Genomic DNA, 22,887 nt, shown 5'->3' on the forward strand with positions numbered 1-22,887 from the left:
TGTGTTAAGAATACTGAAGCTTTGAATCAACAGGAATTTTTTTTTTCTTATGTTTAAATGACTGAGAGTCTATAAATAATTATATACAAAAGAATACAAATCCACAGCAGGTCAAGACAGTGGAATAATCCTAAATATGCATTCAGAGCTGATCATAAAATATAGGACAGCACTTCAATAAATCATTGTTTCATAATGGAAATAATGAAAAATAACAATTTCAATACAATAGTGTTCGGAATCACTCAGTTTTTTTTTAAAAAGAGTATTGCTTAATATTACAAATCATATCAGATTATCACTGCAGTTCCAACATTGCATTAATCCGTATGTATAGTATACAGACATGCAGTTTCAGTTTTAGCAGTCCTCAAGCCTTGAACAATTAATAGACTGTTCCCAGTTTTACAGACACTCCCTAAAAAATAAACAGTCTGTGGTCAACTGTAGCAGACAACATACAGCTAACAACACACTGCTCCCTGCTCAAAGATTATCACCTACTTATGTTGGAATGGAGCAAGGATTTACACTCAATAAAAAAAAAAAATCTAGAGCAAGAGCTAATCCACAGCTTAAAAGATGAACCCTCGACATAGCATACCAACCATCCATCAACAGACACTACATAAAAAAACCAATACATTCAGAATCATAGAGATGAACTGAGCACTGTGTAGGGAACAATAGGCATCTCTGATTCAGTAAGATTAAAGAAAGAAAGAAGAAACTGTGCTCTGTAAGGACCGAACTATAGTCAGTCCACATTAAAACAGTGGGGTGGTAGGTGATCTGTGCACCTACTTCTTCTCCTAGTGATAGGAGACATGGAGGCCAGAACATGGATTTTTGTTTGTGTTCTCCAAAGGGAGACTTTGAGAAATACAACCCCAGTAATGGAAACATCGTAACGGCATGCACAAACCCAGAGCTCATGGGAGACTGTGAAACACTGGCTGTCTTTCAAGGGTTAAACACACATGTAATTAGGTTACAGGGAGTATGTTATACAGGTGCTCCTAAGATTATGCGTTTACCTTTTTTATACCATATAACATTGATCCAAGAGAAGAACCTTAGATGCTGATGTTTCGCTCAGCCTGGCAACTTGTAAAGTCAATCTTGGCTACAAAATTTTCAAGTTCAGGCTCCTTATATAAAAAAAGGCTACCTGTAGTAACACTATGAAAATATATTTTGAGGTGCAGCTAGTGGGATGCAAGGCACCCATCATTGGAGTATTTGATGGTCAAGACAAGGCCCTCATTTAAAACAGCAAGCACAGACAGATTCACAAAACAGAGGAACTGACCGTGTCATGGCAAACCTTGCAATAACAGGAAACACTTAACATTATCTAGAGGGGCTTGTGTGAATTAATGACCGCCAGTGTACAGACAGAGTTCTAATAAACAGAACCACCACCCTCATCTGAGAGTAAACATTCAGCACTTATCTGATCTCAGTTTGCCACAACAGAACCAGATCTGAACAACACAGTGAGTATCGTAATTGGACAAACTCCTTTCAAGTGCGGATTACACCCATTACGGGAACGCACTTCACTCAGCGCAGTAATGGATTTCTGTGGAAATATAGAAAGACACTTGCCTGACTTCTGGACTTTTCTTTCTACTGCAAGTGATGTCTAAAACATTTACTTTTGGTTATTCGCTCAACTTGATTCAAGGCTTTGCAATAATGAGCACATCCTAGATGCATTTCCAAGGTAAACTATTTTTTATTCTACGGTGCTGAGTGCAAGTGCTGATGGCAGACCTTACTGAAATCTAATCTTGACAATGCTCTGCGTACTCTGGAGAAAAATTACTTTGAAGATTATATAGTCTTGTTTTATTTGGATCAAGAATATATGTACCTTTGTGGCTTCTCAGAAGACAGTATGTAAGATGAAATATTCAGGTAAAAAGTCTGAATTTAATGAAAGAAGTTTCATCTGACTTTACCCCCACACACTGCTCTCTATTCACAATGAAGGACCAGGGGCTGTTCTACATTTGGAGGGTCAGACAAAGGCTGGATTACCCCTGAATTCATTATTGTACTCCACATTTGCAGTTAAGGTAGTAACTGTCTTAGACAGCTTTGCACACAAAGTCCTTGGTCTTAACTAGACCACATAATTGCAATGAACAAAGTTATCAGTCCAGAAAAATTTGGCAAGAAAGAAACAGCTATTCGAAGCATGTTTTCCTGTTGTCTTTTAGACGCTAATGTTCTCCTTACACAATTGACCTGATGACTGAAGAATGCAGTGCAGTAAACTCTCACTCCTTTTAAAAATAGGCTGGAACCTTATCAGCTTCCTGCAATAGTAAGCCAGGCACAGGAGGTGTGTGCTGGGAGAATGCAATCAATCGGCCCTGCCTCGGCAGCGGCTGCCACAGTTAGTTAAACATTAAGCGCCGAACTGAGAACACAGCACTCCACAATCAGAAAAGTACATACAGCAAAAAATTAAGTACATTAAGTACAACAGGGAACGTTCCAGATATGTATGCATAGGGTGCACTAAAACTTTGCAAGTGCTGCGGGTTATACATCTTTGATATCATAAAAATAACCCAGCATGAGATTTTCAATGCATTCTGTAAATCTACTGTATCTGCCTCTTAATTGACAAACATTATTTATGAATCTTGCACATTTCAGCACAACACAGCATTTTACATTCATGTGCACTGGGCACTAATGTGCACTGGACCAGAAGGGGATACATTGATCATTGATACCGGCTTGTAATAATATTTTAGACAAGTCACACACAGCAATGCCACATTAACAGAGCTTGTCAAATCAGATAGATTACATTGTTTTGTGCCATTGTTTGTCTTAATAAACCTGCTGTGGCAGATGTCAATGCCTTTAATTATGCTATTTTTAGAGTCTCTGGTTTACTGTGCTAAACAACCAATCAGGATGGAGAGACACATTTTAAAAATAGAAAAATGGAAGCCAAAAAAAAAAAAAAAATGCAGAGGTAAAAAAGAAAAAGTGGAAAGCCAGAAAGGAAGGAAACCTTGCTTTTAAGACTGTAGATGTAAGACATTCTGATGTAAAGGCTGGCTGGATGCCATCTGAAAGAGGGCTGAACAGAACCTCACTGGGCATGGCTGTTGGCAGTCACAGCAGGCAGGCATTTATTGCAATGATACCCAGTTCTGTCCCAGCCAGCCAGTCCCAAGCATTCATCTTCCAACTGTCAGTACACATTCAACCCTCATACATATCACATTACAGCCCTCCTGAGTGCTTAAACAAAATCCACAAATGTCTGCACCACCAAAACCTAAGCGAATCAAGCAGAAATACTTCTTGTAAGATACAAGCTTTTGTTTCAGTCATAGTTCTGTTGTTGACATAGAAAATGCGCTGTATAATGACAAGAAATATTGCTGAATAAATCTTTGACTGGATTGTTTCCTTTTAAAGTTCTATTTTCGTCATCACGTGCTTTGGAATCAGACAGCAACCTCCCTCAGAGAAACCGGTTCACTCTGGCCTTGTGACCAATGACTTCAGTTGAGTTGTTTAATGTCTCACTGTGGAATTCTCAAAATATAGCAGACTCAAGCCTGCATGCAGACAGGGTCTAAACTGTACATGGATCTGTACATATGTTACATGCAAGTACATCTAGTGTGACATTAGAAATTGATAGACAAAAAATGATTACTGATAAGAACAGAAAAGTATCAACTGTAATCTCATGTGCAACATCACAGATGTTTGGCTTCCAACCTTTAGGATTTGTTCACTAGACAACACACACAAAACGTTATAGAAGAGGAACTGTTCTGATTGATTTTACCAATTCTGATGTCAAGGTATTGAAGAACTGAAGATTAAAATTAAAAATACTGACATAATCCCAGAGACCATGTTTAAATGATTAAAATCAGACAACTCTCTGTCTGACACTGAGGGTAGACAGAAGCTGAAAGCATCTGAACAAAAGCAGGTGAGAGTCTTTTAAGTAGTTTCTTTGTCAACATACACTTCATAATGAAGCTGTAAAAAGGAGTGTTTTCAAACATTAGAACATAATATCAGCAGATCTGGCATACCAATCATGTAGGCTAAGACTACAATGAACTGGATATATTGGTGAAATTAGACAAATGCAGCCATTAAATACCATTTACTCACAAATTTACAAAACATACAGTTAGACCGGCTCATGGCAGCCACATTATTTACTGTTATTATTTCCTCATTATTAACTGTTGTTGTGTTTGTTCCATGCCTATTACAGTTCTTGGATCTCCCATGACATGCATTTACTGTATTATACCATATTAGCTTTATAAATCACTCTGGATGAGAGATCTTGCCAAGCAAGTAAATTAGCACATAAATAAATAATAAAGCATATAATTCTTAAGAGATATCAAATACAGGCCAGATTTCAATTAGCAGTGCAATCAAACTCAAATAATTAAGAGCTCCATTGGAACAAAAGCCAGAACACATGGGTTTAGTTCAGGGCCAGCACTTGGAAATGCTGTAGTTCCATCAAGTAGACAAATCTGTATAATGATCATCTGCAATTTATTATTACTCTAGTTAGTGATTTAAATGTTAAAGTAAAAATGATGGGGCTTACCAAGAACACCTCAGTTACATTTCATTTACAACGAGAGGGTCATGTTAGGACGTCACCATGTTTACTGCTAAGGTATACGGAGGATAATTCTTTAAGTCTTGATGAAACTAACCTTTTAATTGTTAGATTGCTTAATCTAAAGCCTAAATCCACTCTATCAACCTTTAGTCCTGCTAATCCCTGAAGAAAGGTTTAACACCACTTGAGTGGAAAGTAACAGGATGATATGCATGTTTCTAAGCATTTTAATAGGAGTTAATTTTAGGGGGAAAAAAAATGTCAAGGAAGTGGAAACAGTTCCTACAAAATGTTCATATGCAACATTTCCCTGCCCAAAATGAATTATGAATGCAAATTATAATTAAAATATAATATTAAAGTAATTAAAGCATAACAAGAATAGTGTCAAGTATATTAGTGTAGAGCAATTGTGCTTTTATCATTATGAATCATTTCAATTGAGATGGAAAAAGACTCCTGCAGATCAATGACTGGACATAGCAAAAACGGGAAACTGAGCCGAAGCCTTACCCATACTTTTGAAAATGAATGCATTTGTAAGACAATACACCAAGGCAGCAATGAGATTTCAAAGGACAACCAGTTGTGTATTAGGGATGTGCATTTTGATCATACTGACAGCTCGAGTACTCAACAGAGAAAACAAGCAAGTACTCGAGCACTTGTATTCCGGGGGGGATTGATCTCGCAACAAATATAATCACCAGTAAACACAATATAAAAATAAAGAAATACTTTGGATAATTGGATATTTTATTTAAACCTCACAGTTTAACAACAGTATTTTCTTGAACATGAATATTAGTGCCCACCCCTATTATGTATGTGTTAAAAGAAAGCAGAGTAGCCACAAAAATTCTCAAAACATTTCAATTAGCCATATCTAAAAATGTCATTAAGATGGAAAAGGTATATTGTTAGACACTGCATGGACACACAGAATGACCCACACTGGCATCAAGGCCAGCTGTGGACGAGAACAGATCATACACCGCAACAAAAATCTGTCATGTGACATCTCCTGACATCACCTTATCCTGGAGACAGTGAGTGACAGCAAACTACAGACACACTGAGAGATAGAGAGACACACTGGAGATGGAGTAAGGGACACTAATGACTCTCCCAACCTTCGCACTGGAACCCTGGAGGCATGAAAATTCATCCTGAGCCCCACACAGAGATAATCCATTACACATAATGTACCCCTTTAGCGCTCTAACATATATACATAACTTATATATATATATATATATATATATATGTGTATATATATATAAAGCTATGTTTTAACCGAACGCAAAGCAAAATTTACGACCAACACGAATGCATAAAAAGTCAATGGCAGGAGGTGAACGGGCAGTTAATCGTGGCGAAACTGCGAGCGAAATGGGCAAAATGAGCATTCACAACGGCTCGCTTGAGTTAAAAAATGTTCAGCTCAAGCAAAAATTTCGCCTGGCGAAAGCCAATCACCTTCAAGTAGGGCTATAAGCCACGCCCCCCTCTCTTCAGCAACTTGCTAGCAGCGTTGGCAATCAAAAATGCTTGCTGTGACGTGGCGCGAAATTCACTTGTTCATTTTTCAGGCAAGCGATCAAACCCACGCAAGGAAAGCGAAGCAAAATTTCACTTCACGTTCAGTTAAAATGCAGCTTAAGGACAACATGAAGGATGTACCTATCTCACCATATTGCTCCGAGCATGCAGCTTCCTAAGGGCGAAAGTACACTAAATCCCAAATCTCCCTTAATCTCATTAACAGATTTTCACCAGAACAATGTTCTGAAGTACAGTACTCCATGGCACCAAGTGGACCGACATGGGCAGAGAACAACCGGAAGGCAATGATAGGGGGTTCTGTGTTATCACTCAACGCTTTTCCATATGTATGGTGCGAAAGGACCTCTGGGATTCTGGTGTGCTGTACGAAGCCTCTCTCCTCCAACATTGCTCCAGAGGCCAGACTTCAACCCAGATTTACGCATGAGCTGTGCAGACAGACAACAGCTGTTGAAACCACTCTGGTTCCCCCTGGAGCCCTGGCCCTTCGATGCATTTACACTCAAACTACATTACAGTACAGACCTTCACAAGCAGAGCCTCAGAGTCACACAGTACTTCCCTCTATGTCCTATCTGCCATCTGGCTCCTATAAAATAAAGGCCTATGTATCATTTTGGTTTGAGAATGCTTTGGATTTTTCTTTCTTTACAGTTATTTAAAAGACAAGGAAAATATTTTAAAATATTTCTAAACAAGGTGTTACTTTCTGTGCAAAGTTCAGAGAGTTTTCCCTTGTAAATCCACGGGTTATTTACTAAGATGTTGACCACTCACGTCACCTAGTAACATGTCATACATTTGCTATGGTGAAGCCCTACTCTGCTGATTCGCCAACCTCTTGTGTCACCAGGAATCTTGTCTACTAGCAGAAAACACTCCCAGGCTTCAATATGTAAATAAGATGTAATATGCACATCCAAGCCTACAGCCATACAGGAGATGCACAACATTACATTACATTATTGGAATTTAGCAGATGCTCTGATCGATAGCGACTCACATCGGTTACTTTCTTTTTTTTTTTATTACACGTTACCCACACATACAGCTGGATATTTCTTGAGGCAGTTCTAGGTTAAGTACCTTGCCCAAGGATACAACAGCAGTGCACCAGTGGAGAACTGAACCTGGAAACCTTTTCGGTTATGAATCCTGCTCTTTACCACTATGCTACACTACCACCCAACATACTTAACTGCTTATGTTTACTTTAAGGGCCTGAATGCTGGCGTTTGTAAACTTCACATTTTGACCCAATCTTTTGTTTTGCTGATTTAGTTTTTGAGGGACAGTGTAAGTGCTAAGCTGTCAGAGATCCCAGGAAAGTTAGCTGGAGAGCACAATTTTAGTAGGAGCCAGGACCTACAGTGAAATTCTCCACACAGGATCCTTGCCAGGGTCTGAAAGTCAGACAAGACATTGTTATCGCATACACACAAGCACTGAGCAAGGAATGAAAAGAAAAGAACTGGAAGGGCGAACTTAAGGAAAAGAGACAAAAGACAAAAGATTGAAGAAAGAACATCTGGGTACAGAAATCAACATAAGCCTAGGCCCAAACAAAGTCGAAAACAGATTAATTAGTGTACCAGCAGCTGTTACACACAACAGGACCTTTCTGACTTTTCAACTGTATGTCACACTCAATTATTTTATAACAGTAAGGCCAGGCAATGAAATCAGTCTTACATAACACAGGAAATATGGAACAAAAGGTGGCAAACCAGGTAACACAATAACACAATACAACACAATAACAAGAATACTTAACACTGCTATACACTAAACAATCCATCAGTGTGGTTCATTTAGGATTTTTATTCTACACTTTAGCCATGTTTTGCCAGTATCAGGCTTTCGCCTGCAAAAAAGACTTATCAAAGAATTAAAGGGCACTGGCTAATTATTCAAAAGTGACTCCTTAACTTCCTGTCACTTACCATGACAGAAATGTCTGAGCTTAAGTTTCAATCAAGTTGAGCACTACTGTTTTAAGATGAGAATGAAACAATTCATTCCAAGTCCTCAAGGACTGACTCAACTGTGTAGCTAATTCTTTGCATATCTTCTCTTCCTCTGAACTAGCACAAGGGTAAACTTTGCTTTGAATGTACACCGTAAAAATAGCCCCTGTACTACACTTCCTGTACTACAAATAGCCTTTCCTGTTCTATAAATAAGTGCAATTTGACTTAAGCTCAATGTTTCAGAACACTGCGGCTGTGTTCTACAGGGACACAATGACCAAAAACACCTCTAGCATACAATGCAACACACATAAGGAATGACTGTACCAAAATGTTGAGCAGGCATGCTACCAACATACACATGGCTAATGCAAGCCTTTTTTTTAATTCCACACAGACACAGACTTTTTTGCACACAGGGGAAAAGAGTTAACACAAAGAGGCTTTATAAGGAACAGATTTTTCCACGGTTTGCTTCTGAATGATATATGCAGGTACAGAGCTTCACTTCTCCATATGGCCTTTTACTGATCAGGGTGCCCCTCATACCTGCAGTGTTTCCACTTTAAACAAGGGTCAAACTGGAATATAAAATATATACTTCCTGGACATGAATAATCCCCCACGATCGCTGCAGCTGAAATTGCTTAGGCAATCACACATAGAATCATAGAATCAAGCTGTTTACATTACTCTGAGATGCAGACCAACATTAGAAATCCTAAACCATGCAAAAATCAGATTTAACAAACAAAGACCATATGGTTGATTTCAGACAACCTCTCACATCGGAACATAAGCTACAGCACAGCAGCTGAAAGAGTGCCTTTTCTTTTTGAGGCACTATGGTGTCACAAATAAAGCAAAGCCTCCTGAACCTAATTAAACCACCATCATCTAAATTTACATGTTAAGTGGCCTAATAGAAGAGTCTGTGACACATGAGCAAAAACATTGCTTTGACCATTATATTGACCCAGGACACTTTTTAATGGGCATTTAAGGTCTTCTTTTACAGTCCCCAGATGTTTTTTTTTTTTTTAAACCAAGGTCTTTCCTTGTTCACTCTCTCCCCTTAAATTTCATCCTTGCTGGCTAAATGTCATTTTCCTTATCACTGACCAGCGGTCTGTACCATTACCTCATCCACTCTGATATCATAACTAAAGCTAGCACAGGGAGGGGAGAAAGCCTGACCTATGGGAATTTTTTTTCATGTTTTATCATGTTCTGATACCTGCATTGGATCACCACATTACCACACTGCTACAGTGATGTCATGCACTCTTCTGGCAATATTAAGGAAGGCTTGTGATTTCCTTGAGGGTAATTCATAGACATAAAGTAAATGAGGTAAAACACACTTCTTATGGCAAGTTGACTGAATTTGATACATTAAACTACATTTTACACTTTAATTACTTAGACTGAACAACCATCACCAAAAGAGATGCCTGAATTTCTCAGGATGCAATTTCGTCCCCTCATATTTTCCAGACGGATTCTCCGGATGGTTTTGACTAGTTTGTGGTTTGAGCTGTCTGGGAAGGAGTTCAATGATGCGAAAATTTAGAGGGTGGGAGGACCAACTTGAAAGACAAAGAGCTGTTCTAGATGGTGTTCTAGAAGGCCATCATCAAAACTAGAAATAATGTAATAAAGAAGTGGTCAAACTCTTCAGGGTCTTCAAGGTTAGGGTAAAAATACAACACATCACACCCTGCCCTGTGTTATAATCAGAGAAATGCTGTCAGCAGAGCAGGCGAGCAGATGTATAATCCAGAACACACAAATTAGGCACATGAAGGGGGTTTGGGAGTGCCACTGGGTAATCCCTCTGGGTTGGGCAGCTGGGACTGGTGTAACACAGAGGCTCACTCTTCTCACTGAAGACATGCTGTGCCAGTGCTCATCCGCTTTGTTGCCTGGCTGCCAGGTTCACTCTGACTGGTCCCCTGGAGTCTGTTCCCTAGCTGCAGCTCCTTCATGATTGGTCTTCCGGAGTTGGTTTCCAGTCTGTCAGCCTCTGATTGGTTGCCAGGAGCAGACATGTAGATGTCTGGTCCCTGGAGCTGTGTCTGGCCACTGGCCACTCGCAGATTTACAGGCCAGGAAAGACATGTTTTCACCCATCATTTTTTTTTGTTTAACCTAAAAGAATTTCTGGTAATTTTGCATAATGCTTCACTTTTTGTTGTTGTTTTTAAGATAAAAGGGTATGGCCTCTTAGTTGAATGCATGGCTGAAGGGGTACCCATCTGTGAGAAAGCCATCCCCAAAATTTTGGGATACAAGCTCCATTGTTTTTCCCTGACAGTTACTTTCATTATCTTTTAAGCAAAACTGAAATCACAGTGAAAGATGGTGTCTTTACCCATTGTTGTAAGTCACAATAGAAATCCAGTTGAGACATGGAGGCAAGCCAAGTATCAATACCCTGCTATTATCACATAATTTGCTGAGAGAAAATTTCAGGACTTGCTCAGGCAATTCATTTCAAAACAAAGGTCTATACGCAACACATAATTATATGCAACATAACTTTGCCACATTGCTGCAGATCCCAAGGATTAATGGAGCTCACAGCCCTGTCTGCATGTGTTACTGTAGTGGATATCTTGTACAAGACTTCTGTTCTGCAGCAGAGTTCAGTTTCTACATAAAGCCATCTAAAACGTGAAAATACAAGTAGTAACCAATCTCCCATGTGCTTTAGTTGCAATTTCACTTGTGATAATAAATTTTTTAACCAGTACTACAACTTTTTGTATACATGTACAACACTTCATCATGTGCATTTGCATGCCTAGCTATTTCTTACAGTTTATAAATAATGTTCAGCCTGTGTTGGCCAACATAACCTGAGTATTTGTCACTTCCAGCATTATTCAAAGTCTTCTTAATGTAAACTTGCAGACATGTGCAGTACTCAATATCAACACTGTACTCACTGGCTTTAGTCCAAAACTGCAATAGTACACTTTGGATTGAGCTTTTATTTCGTCCCCCAGCAGGCACGAAAACATCTGAACACTCAGATTTCTAAAAAGCACATAGGTACCATTTTGAGTGAAAGCACTAAAATGTAGTCTTTGAAGCTCAGTCAGCAGGAGCAAATTTTGTTCTGGCATATTACATAGCAATTCCAACATGATTACTTGGGGGGGGGAGGTTAACACCTCTAAAAATTACAATTTGTTCAGTAATGCTGGAAAGGTGGCTCAAGCAGAATGCACACATACACACAACCAAAAGGCATTAACTGCAACTCAGACCACTTATTTTATACGGTCCTTCATAACAGCACTCTTGGCAATTATGGCAGGCAGTGACCTCCATAGCTGCTGCCTATCTTGTGTCCTTTCAGACTTTCCTCACTAAATAACCTGCCAAGTTGATCCTCCTAAAAATAGCCTCCCATTTTGAACCACCACCAAACAATCTGATACCAGCTACAAATCTGTCACCCCAGGCACTGTAACCACCACTCTTATGTCATTAATATTTCAAGGAATAAGCCCCTTTCCTTTAAAGTGTATTTGTTATCCAACTAAATGCCCAATTTTTCAGAGGTGTCTGCCCAGGACAAGGGATAAAAAGGAATTAGTGTGGAGTCAGGCTACGACACAGTAACATATGCACCTGGTAACTACATGGGGGGGGGGGGGGGGGGTGGTTGGAATAGCAGTTGTGTTCTTTTCTGTAGCCAGCATGACCTGCCATTTTAGGAGGGGTGACATTTTTTTTCCTGCTCCTGCTCACATGAGTTGCAATCAATTAGGCCCCAGTACAATAAGTCTTACCCAGACTGCACTGTTGTGTCTTGTCTTTCTGAAACGTGGAGCACCGCCTTATGAATCACTGCCTTTCTGGCCCTGACAGTGCACCCCTCCAATATGCCTCCTTTTGTAGTCATATCTATTTGGTGAGGTAATCGCTTATCTGCACCACACACAGCATTTATATGCTGCTGAACTTATCAATTTTGAATTTATCACTGTTCAGACTGTTTAGAACAAGGGTAACCCTATCTTCCTTACCACCCATCCATAGCACCACTGAACAAGCCCTCAAGCAGCTCGATTTCTCTGATACACACGTACCAGTTGTGTTGATCTCTGGGCCTAGAAGTTCCATGACCTCTACAAGTTCGGATCGTAGTTCATCTTCACATTTAATTTTATGCAACCAGGAAAATAAAACATAAATGCAAGCAGATTTCGATGAAGAGGGGGATGTGGGCCCTTTTTCTTGTTAATGTTAACATATTAACATTTTGGCCTATGGCTTCCTTTTGGAATAGAATGCAATGAAAACTGTAGTGAAGACTTTTACAGAGCAAATCAACTTCAGCACTGGAAGATGCATTACATTCAGCATGACTGTAACAAACCCCCACTAGACTGGTCACTGCTTTTTATCTTACTCTCACCACTTTAAGCCAATATGTTTTTAATCCCAGTAATTTCCTATTGGTACAAAGCACTTGGCGGTATACCTACTGGCACGCTATGGCTCAATAATGAGACCATTCCCTGGCAAAGCTCAACCCTAATATAAATTCTTCATAGGTTATCTTTTTTGTCTCATTTCCAAGAAGACCTAAGATAGAATCTGAGAGCCTTCTGCAAAATTACTTTGAAGTCCTATAACTCATCACTGTGCTTTAACATGCATCTGATTTCTTCCGGTATACCCTACAATAACGTGCATGAAACTCGTTTAATATGGTTAGAAACAAATCACATGACCCTGGCAAAGACCCCTGAAACAGGCTTTCCGAACAGCTTGTGCAGCACAGTCATAGTCTGCTTTAAAGGGCTGTATCGAATCACTTTTTAACAGCTTTTTTTTTGTTTAAACAGTATTAAGTCTGTTCATCACTGATTCATTCCGCATGTCATTCCATGTCAGCTTACAAAACAGCAGTTCTGATTGGACTGGCAGATTGTGGGTGGGGGCGGGGGGTGGTGATCTGCGGTCTTGCAAGCTACAGTCCCACTTATCATTAATTACTGTGGACATGACTGCATTCCAGATGAGATTAGAGACATATACACAAGAATGGGAACATGACAGGGCTTCAGAAGAATATAGCTGCTTATTATCACATTGTACAGTCTCAACATAGTCTGTGCTGCACTGTTCAAACATTTAGCATTTCTATGATAGTACCATTATACCTGTGCCTATAACAGAATGTGTGCAAAACAAAGCCATTCCCTTTTCCTCTTTCAAAAGGCTTTATAGTCTAATGAGCCTCCTTTATATAGGGTAACAAAACCAATATAAGAATCCAAGTAGAGCGCAGTCATTTTTTCTGTGTCATTCTATTAATGACCCCTCCTACAGTAGTTTTCTAGTTAGTTATCACTTTGACTTTACCATGGGGCTCCAGACATGATTACAGCTGTAAAGCTCATAAAGCTATGTCTAATTAATAGAAGTGAACAGTAAAATGACAAAGAGAAATCTATTTTGGCTAGACTCTAAATGGTCTTTGAGGACACTTGCATCTTAATACTAACCATACAGTAGGGTGGAGGCAGGGGTTCAGGGGTTCCAATGTTCAGACACTCTCAAAAATTCTGAAACATTTATCTGGCAGGGATGTGTTAATTTCATATTTTTCCCAATGTCAGATTTTCCAAAACAAGGAAAGTAACACATGAAAGTAAAAATAATAACATTGATTTTCATACCAGAAACACAGCACCACAAAAAACATGACTCTGGAAAATAAGGGACAGCACACCTAGTAATGTGGCACAGCATTCAGGTGTGACTTGGAAGTAAAAGGTTAAATTGTAACTACAGAATTGTTACTATGTTCTAGTTAATTACTGTATTATTTATGATCTTTTGATGTTGATTAAAATTGTGCCTATATTTGTAGTCATGTACTCTTCAATGCATCCTAAACTACCGTTGTTAACAACATCTATTAAATGATTAAACTTTGATTGTCGGTAATTGCTTCAGCGATGTAACTAAACAAACTTCCCTCACACAATGACCTGAAGAGTTCAGAACTGAAAGCAAATTCCAATTATTAAACACTTCAACAGACTTCACAGCAAAGAGTAGGAAGATGGAGGAGGATGTGTTAAGAGTATATGCGCTGTTTAAAAAAATATAGCATTACAGCAACAGATCACATACAGAATGGCTAAACAAAAAATGTTCTTCAACATTACAAGGATCATTTGGAAATTGGCTGGCTTTATAGAACTATTTTCATTGGCATTCCTGGTCTCCTGTTTTGTTCAAGTATGAAAGTCTGGCATTCTGACAAATTCCAGTGCAATTTAGGCTGACAGCTCCCCAGCACACAAAACCCTAAAATAGAAATAGAGGATATTTTCTTTCTCTTGCTTGTGATTACCTCACTTTAAAAATAAGGCCTCGGTAAGGATAAAGGGCAAAAATATGCCCACTGATTCGCTGTGTTACTCAATCTGCACCAAACACTGCAGGTCCGAGGCTGAGGCTGGCAACATGTGGTCAGATGACAGGGAAATCAATAAATGAAATGAGTGCTTCTGGCACGGCATCAGACAGCTCTCCCTTGAAGACCTCCACACAGCTGGTGTACTTAAATCTAGCTACACAAAACTTAATACCAAAGAAAACTGATCAAGGATGGTATGGGAACAATCAAAAGCTAATGTCAGGCTAAACCATTTTTTGTAGTGGAAAGCTATGCTTACCTGACTTTTCCCCCTTCTTGAAACACTCCTGCCATTTTTTTTTAATTTGATTATTAAAATTCTTCCATGAAAGATCATTTTCCCTTGGGGTGGAGGGGGGTCATAGGCAAGGTCACTTCCTGTCTGCATTAGGCTACTGCTGGCATCTGGAAACGCTGCCCTCCACACAGTCTGCACCCTCTTAAAGAGCTCCACACCAGTCTTCTACACCTCATCCAAAAGTCAACCTCAGGGGCATTTTCAGCCACTCTAAATCAACTCAAGCCCTGGAAGCAGCCTCTCAATGCTCTCAACAAGTCAATACTAATAGTAAAGAGAGGAGATTTTGCTGTAACAACTCACATCTAAATCCAGAGCACAGTGCTTTTTTGTGAAGGCTATTTCAACTCAAGCTCATCACTTTTGCAATACGGTACAGTGGCTGGTCATGTTGTGACATAAAGGACACAACAGCAATCAGTGTATGCAAGCAATTGTCTACCTCATATATACCAAGGAGAATGAAACTGTTAGCGGGCCCTAATAGGATGTGCTGTAATTGATTTTTACCATACAACAAGCAGCCTAGACAACAGAATGTTAGGAGTGATGTGACATGAGTGCTGAATGACTTGTAATGTAAATTAAACTGTAGTCACATTACGTCATTTAGCAGACGCTCTTACCCAGCGTGACTTCCAAATAAGTGCATCACTATGCTAGGAGTAGTCATCGAGAAGTATTACAAGAGGTCAGCAAGACGCTGAGTTAAGTGCTAAACTAGCGCAGAGTAGATTAAGCACTAACGCCTAGGCATAATCAATAACCAAACCACCACAAGTAATTCAGAAAAAAAAATGTGGCAATGAAAAATTCCACTTAGAGCCTTCCACTCTGAACATGTTAGAATGCAACTGCATTGCATAACCGTGTCAGCAAAAGATACAGAGCTGCTTATTTTAACTCCATACGCCAACAGAACAAGATCAATAGTGCTTGATTTAGAACACCACGAACTTCATGAATTACCAAGCACATACAGCAGGTTATACTATAAACTGTAAAACCATGGGAGACTTCAGAGTTAACTTACAAAATATATCAACAGATCATAAGAAATTACTAGTATTAGACTAGATCCATCTAATATCATGAGGTCCTCAATTTACTGGTGCCAGGACTTAAATGGTAGGTGTGTGGGTGGAATTATTTGTAAGTAGACAGCTTAGGGTTGTTTCTAAGTAACCATACTGTGAAATATACCCATCACTGCACTAAAGAAAAGCACTGCTTGTAATGCAGGGATTCATGAGCTATTGTACAAAAGACTTTAAACATTCAGTGCTTCCCTATATGAATGTTATACACTATGCAACCAAAAGTCATGGGACACCCCATCTGACTGCTGGAAAATGAGCATGACTACATCTGTGACAACACATTGTTTGAAGAGAATAACATGAAAACACTGCGGTGGCCAGCACAGAGCCCCTGCCTCAACCTGACAGGATATCTTTGGCATGAACTGGAATGCAGAATTACAGCAAGGCCAACATGGCCTTCTTCAGTAGTGGAGCTTACTAATTTTTACAGGAAGAGTGAAGCACAACACCACTGGTGGTCAGCTTTCTACCAGAAAGCTCCCAGAAACACTGAAGTAATCACTAAGGCCAAAGACAGTCCAACACACTATTAATTTCTTGGAATAAAGACATGTTTTATTCATAACAACTTAAGTCCCTTTACCTTTGGTCTGATAGTGTATATTATGGGCATTTGCTGAAGTCTATTTTTCTCCACTTGTTCTCATGCAGATCCAGCACAAGAGCTGCTTCTGGGTTCAAGGTGTTTAAAATCATACTGAAAGAACTGTTTTGGATGTGAGCATAGAGAGGAGGTATTACAAGATAAATCTTGAATCTAGCTGTAAATATTTCAGAGGAAAGTAGTTTTTGTCTCTATATATTACTTTTTTGTTTCAGCTCATTGTTTCACTTCCCCTCCAGACTAAGCAAGACTTGCTTCAGGAAGAGCGTGTCCTTGTGGAGGTGGTTTTGGTGAAATTCATAACCGGTTTAATTCATTCCAACAGCCAGACTCTCCTAAATCATCCATAGAACATTGCCAGACAATGTGAAGGCCATGACGAGAACAGTTTCCCACAAACACTCACACACCAAAAGCAGCCTTAGGGTCCATGTTACCTCCTTAATTTGCCTATGACTAAGGATGGGGGGGACTTAGTGTGCAATATTTCAATATTTGCAATATTTCATGCCTTACCTAGGTTTTAACACTTGGCATGAAATATAAAAAAAAACAGAAGTACTGCCAGATGCTAAACTGGTGTCCTGTGGCAATGTTAAGGTCCACTTCCTTTCACTTTCATATTGATGACACTGTTCAGGACCCACTACCATCCCTTTCGATCAAAGGCTGAGTCTGATTTATGGGATTAATCTTATGAAACAGCACATAAACATACTGTTTCCAAGCAAAAGGTAGGGAGCTTCAAAGGCAAGCTACAACATACACACCCTTTGTCATGGAACACATACAATGTTAACTCTCAATGATCCCGTTGCTCTACAAATTATGCAATTTTATTCTGGTCATACAATACACAGACTACTGGAGAACAATTCATAATACAGAGTGAAATAATCACAGAATGCAGTTATTTCGCATGAAAATCAAGGGCACATTTTGTTACAACCCCACAGTGACTAATAAATGTCTACACACCAGGTTTTTAAGCCTGCACAGAAGCCATTACACATACACACTAAATATACCTCACTCTATGGTAGTAAACCAGCCATGTGTTCAATGTGGTTCCAATTTCAGCTGCCAACCACTTCTCACAATGTTTCTCTGCTGAAGGATGTATACATCACAGGCATAACGACTAGTTAACTTATAGAGCTATATTCTCCACCCACAATGTTAGCCCTGCCAAGCCACATTCCTCCCTCTCTGGACTGATGGCGACCTATTATGGTTGTTGTGACCACTGCTGAGTCACTCGTGGTGGAAACGAGTCACTTCCTCTGGAGATTTTGTGGCAACTCCCAACGTGGAAAAGTCACTCCCAACAATGATTCAACCCAGACTCCAGTAAAACTGCCTTTTTGGGCTGTTTTCTGTACAGTTTGCGGACAGTTGGTATGGTTCAGTCTTTGTCAGCAGAAGTAGTTAATCCAAACCAAGAAGGAATGCTGTTAAGCAGGACCAAGTTGAATAAATGTAATTACCATCAGTTTAATGTATTACTACTTATAAGACAAAAACAAATCCAATGGATGATTTTCAGCATGCCTATGTAAATTACAGTGCATTGGATGGCAAAATTTTTAAATGTCCTAGTCATGGAATGCTACAGTATAAACATGTTTTCCAGCTCGGAAAATGACTTTGATGCACTATGGAGCATACCTTCAAAGACTATATCTGCACTACTTCTACAGTTCTATGAAACCCTGTAAATATTTCAAAGAAATATTTCATTCACTCATTGGCACCTTTTCTGATTATCCCAAAGAACATTAATTTTTCATGGTCTTTTACCATGTCTGAGGACAAAATGAAATTGGATGTCTTTTAGACTTCAAAGAATTAGCCTAGGGTAACTCAAATCACACATATTTAAAAAATCCAGTCATAAGCAATAGTTAATTTCTGATGACGTAAGACCAATTTAACATCAACACGTAGCTGTATCTTTGGCTCTTAATAGACATATAATTGCTCATTTTGCCCACTGCTAGCTAGCTAACTTATGGATTCTGCTGCAGGGTGTGTATCCATGAATTCACTGGACGTTTTGTATCACTATTCACGTAGCTAACTGGCCAGGAACAATTATCAAAACAGCTAGCCAAGTACAACAACTACCAAGCCAGGTGCCAGGTGTAGCACCTTTGCGATGTTTTTTGCACAGAACACCTTACATACAACTACTTGCAGTTGAAAGTGCATACTGTGAATAAACGTTTATAAGATGACAGTTTCTGCATAATGCAACACAATCTGAACATGAGAGAAAATCAGAACTCCTTGAGTTGAAGGCAGTAGTGAAAAATGACACCTTAATTTACACAGCACATTACTTCCTACTACCAGGTACTTGTTGGATTAACTCAAAACACAAACATCAATTTCCAGCTTCAGACTTTGGGTGGGGGCTAGATAACAAAGGTAAGAGTACAAGTCTTTGCTCACTCTTTGAGACAATGCACTTACACACACACACACACACACACACACACAAAACTGCAACAGCCTGGAAAGATAATGGTAACACTGTAAGTAATGGAGGTCTATTCATCAGACTTTGGAAGTGCTCCCTGGCCTGGATCCTTGGAAGCTGCTAGCAGACAGTTGTTCAGAAATCCTTCTGAAAATGCCCTTTCAAGAGGTAGAATGGCAGGATGTCCTTTCACATATAAGGATATGTCCCAGCTTGACAATATTGAGTGTCTTGCTCCACAAAAATACAGAAAGCAAATGCTAAGGCAACTAGCAAAGGAAGTACTTCTTTGCAGGTCCCAGCATGCCTTTCCAGAGGAAGGCAGGATACAGAGGAGACCACCTATTCCAGTGGACCTGAATAAAGCACCTACAGTACTGTTCCATGTACCATTCTGAGTATGAATGGTGGAACAATGAGGCGGACTCAGAAAGGGATGCACTCAACAGATCAGTGGTGGTAGGAGTGGGGCCAGTTTGTATTAGAGATTTGAAGTACTACTGTATGTTTATTACATCAGCATACCAAAATTCTCTTCATAACAGCAAAGATAGCTCCATTTTCTTCTACAAGGAACATCATGCTCTTATATGAGTGTTTGACATTCCCCCTCTCTAACGCATTAGGAATGATAGGAGCCTTGATTTCCAGCTGAATGCAACAAGTTAATTTTTTCCAACTCCATAGGCACCTTTAAAGCATGCACAGGTGGCTCCTCTGAATGAATTAAAATATTCACTTTCAATCAAAAGAGTGAGAAGAGAGAGCATAAGAGAAGAGAGAAGAGAGAGTATAAGTCTCACTTTATTTTTATTTGCCTTCCATCTCCAGAATACACTGTGAAACTTCTTGTGCTCCTTTATCCTGTTAGCACACAACTTACAATCTGGTCAAATGGATACAATTAAAATTTCACTGAGTGATATACAAAGCAGGTTAGCGTAACGATAAGAGACTATACCTGCAGCTTAGCTAAACAACTGGAGTCCTAGTTTTTTTTTTTTTTTTTAAAAAACAGGGTTGGTTGCAACTAAAGCAGCTGTATTGAGAGGGTTTGTTTAATTTCAATTTCAATACACTCTTCACGTGAGCGTTCAATATTTGTCTTTGAAGTGTAATTCAGCTCCTACACCTAAGGGCCTTTATTACGCAATTAAACAAGCTAATATGAAATGATTTAATATTTCCATAACCAGCTCACCAGCAATCAAAGTATTAAACAAGCCCTAGAGCACCTTATGTCATTGCTCTCTCTTTCAGCACCCTCCAAGAGGACCTACAGAGTATAGTTCAGGGGTGGTGGGCATAATCTGTTTTCACTATTGTTTAACAACTCAGTATATTCAATATGCAATATATTGCAGAGCATACAATCAGTGTGACAATTCTACAATCATACTGCCATAGACCATACACATTGTAGGAATGAATGTAGACATTTCACAACATGGCTGCAATACTGCGCTATGTTGCACAGAATCAACCTTTTCTCTTCACACTCTTTCACTGGCACATCTAATTTGACCAATACTTTTCAAGGAATCATTGCACATTTCAACTGACTTTTTGCAAAACTGTTGGGTGATTAATGTGTTGTAATGAAAAATTAAACGTGTTAATTGGTGCAGGACAACCACCTAAAGATGGATTGAGGGGTTATATTGAGATTAAATACATTGAGTATGTACTGTTCATTCACTGGAGAGTGGCAAGTAAGGTCCTGAAATGTGAGCCAGTCCCTGACACGGTTTGCCACAAATGTTGTTCGGTTTAGCATACTTTTTACACTGGTTAAAAAAGTGCAAAAACAAAAACAAACAAGCCCGCACCGAATGAGTTTGCCCACCCCTACTGTTCACCTGCCCCCCTTGCACAAACGACCTCTCATTTATGCAGTAAACCCAACCCGCGACTGGGAAACGGTACTTACATCGCTCTTCCTAAACTTCGCTTTAAGACTCTTCATGGTAGCCCATACAGTTTCCAAAAGTCCCGATCCCGAAAATCTGTATGGTAGAAAGAAAGAACTGTCATTGGATTGGCAGGGTTATAATGTTACAACGGAACAATGGTAGTTACGATTTATATTAGCAATTAGATTAAACATTCAAAGAAGTATGTGTCATTGGAAATACGCAGTTTTTCAAAGACATTCCTCGCTAGTCAGACTACAACATTACAATGTTCCCCCACTTCATTCAGTCCGGCTTAATCAAATTCCTTATTTCTTTAAAAGGAGTACGAAATAGAACGCTACGTTACACAAAACAATAACTATCTTAACTGGTTAGTGATGTGTGTTTTATTGCATGATCTTTAAAACTTAACATTAGTAGGCAAACTTCACAGTAACAACCGGCATACCGCGCTCGAGTTAGCCAGCCAGCTAGCTCCGTCCCACTTCACTGACAACAAGTCCTTAGCTAGTGAACTAATGCATAATTGTGGCACAGACGCAAGTTCAGCTAGCGTGCTACCTATTTTATTTAGTTGTGCAGCAAAGCTGGTCAGCTTCCATAGCAACCTATACAGCTAGCTAACTACCCCCTACCACACTACTTCTTGGGACAGTCGTGGGTATGAGAGCAAAATTAGCCAACTAGCTACTTGCTGTGCGCTGCACAGTATCAGTAGCGAGCTAACTATTGTTGCCGTATTGACCAAGGAATAATACAATATCCAAAGAGAAACATTCTCAAAGCTGTGAAACTACAAATTAAACCTGCCCTTATGCTTTGCCAGGACTGATGATGTAGACAGTTACCCCGATGGACGGCTACAGATAACTATGCTAGTCTAGCTAGCTATTCATCACACATTAATCCTCATTGTAGAAATAGCCACCAAGCAAGATAGCTAGCAAGCTAACTGCATTCTTCAATAAGAAGTAGCTTTCTATGGTCAATGGTGCCCGCTGTAGCAGTCAAACAAAACCCCTATTCATTCCTGATGGGATCGTTCCCTTTCATTCCGTATCTAGCAAGCGAGCTACATGCAGGAAAAAAATGTGAACTCCGCAGAATACCCTCCACGAACTTACCCACTTAATAAAAGTCGAAAGAACGGAAGATCTGTACTGGCAAACCTGTTGAATAGATTCTAAACTGTACACAAGTACAGAAAACAAACTTAGGAAAAAAATAAATAACAAAAAAGTGTTATCTGTGCGGATTGGAAGTAGGCAGCGCCGCAGCGATTGCTTGACTATGCTGAATACATTAAACCTCTAGGACCATTCAAGTGGCCTGGTATGAAGCGCTCGGGATCGCTCTGATTGTTTCTCTGGGTCGAAAGCTGACGTCACCTCTTCTTTGCCCTCGTGACCGCAGGAGTTCGCAGAATGTAACCAGGAGTTACTTTGCGTGTAAATGTGTTAATCGGGACAGTTGCGTGTGACTTCAAAAACTCTCGCACAAAACAATGACACGCGTTTTAGTTTGCTGGCTAACATGAGTTTTGATTAGACAATGAGTCAGGATGATCTGTCAGCACTTCTGGGAAAGCGGGAAATGTTTTCGGAATGGCAACGCAAATCACTTTACATTGTTTTCTTATTTTATAAAAGTTTCAATCAAATCAGAGCTTCCTTAGAGTTGTACCACTGCAATTGCAAAATTAACAGCGTGCCCAGACCAGTCTTATGTGATTGGTGAATCTATGAGGGATGCTCTGTTTTCTGTGTTTAGGTAATATAACAAGACATTTTACAGAACCACGTTTATTTTATTTTGTTTTAAATCGTGTGACTAGCATGGAATCTATGCATCT

The 22,887-nt window shown here is 39.5% G+C and overlaps 1 protein-coding gene across 2 annotated transcripts in view; it reads right to left on the minus strand.

Annotated features, from left to right (window-relative positions):
* The window catches only part of rai14 (retinoic acid induced 14), a 57,658-nt gene extending 35,290 nt beyond the window's left edge, over positions 1 to 22,368 (minus strand). For both annotated transcript variants that reach the window (XM_036530095.1, XM_036530094.1), the window contains exons 1-2: positions 22,160 to 22,368; positions 21,050 to 21,125 (exon numbers count right to left, since the gene is read on the minus strand). In XM_036530095.1, coding sequence (XP_036385988.1) covers positions 21,050 to 21,085 — 36 coding nt within the window. In that variant the 5' untranslated portion in view covers positions 21,086 to 21,125; positions 22,160 to 22,368. The remainder of the gene's footprint in view (positions 1 to 21,049; positions 21,126 to 22,159) is intronic.
* Positions 22,369 to 22,887: the final 519 nt, after the last annotated feature.

This window comes from Megalops cyprinoides, chromosome 5, assembly GCF_013368585.1.
Source record: "Megalops cyprinoides isolate fMegCyp1 chromosome 5, fMegCyp1.pri, whole genome shotgun sequence".
Classification (NCBI taxonomy): domain Eukaryota; kingdom Metazoa; phylum Chordata; class Actinopteri; order Elopiformes; family Megalopidae; genus Megalops; species Megalops cyprinoides.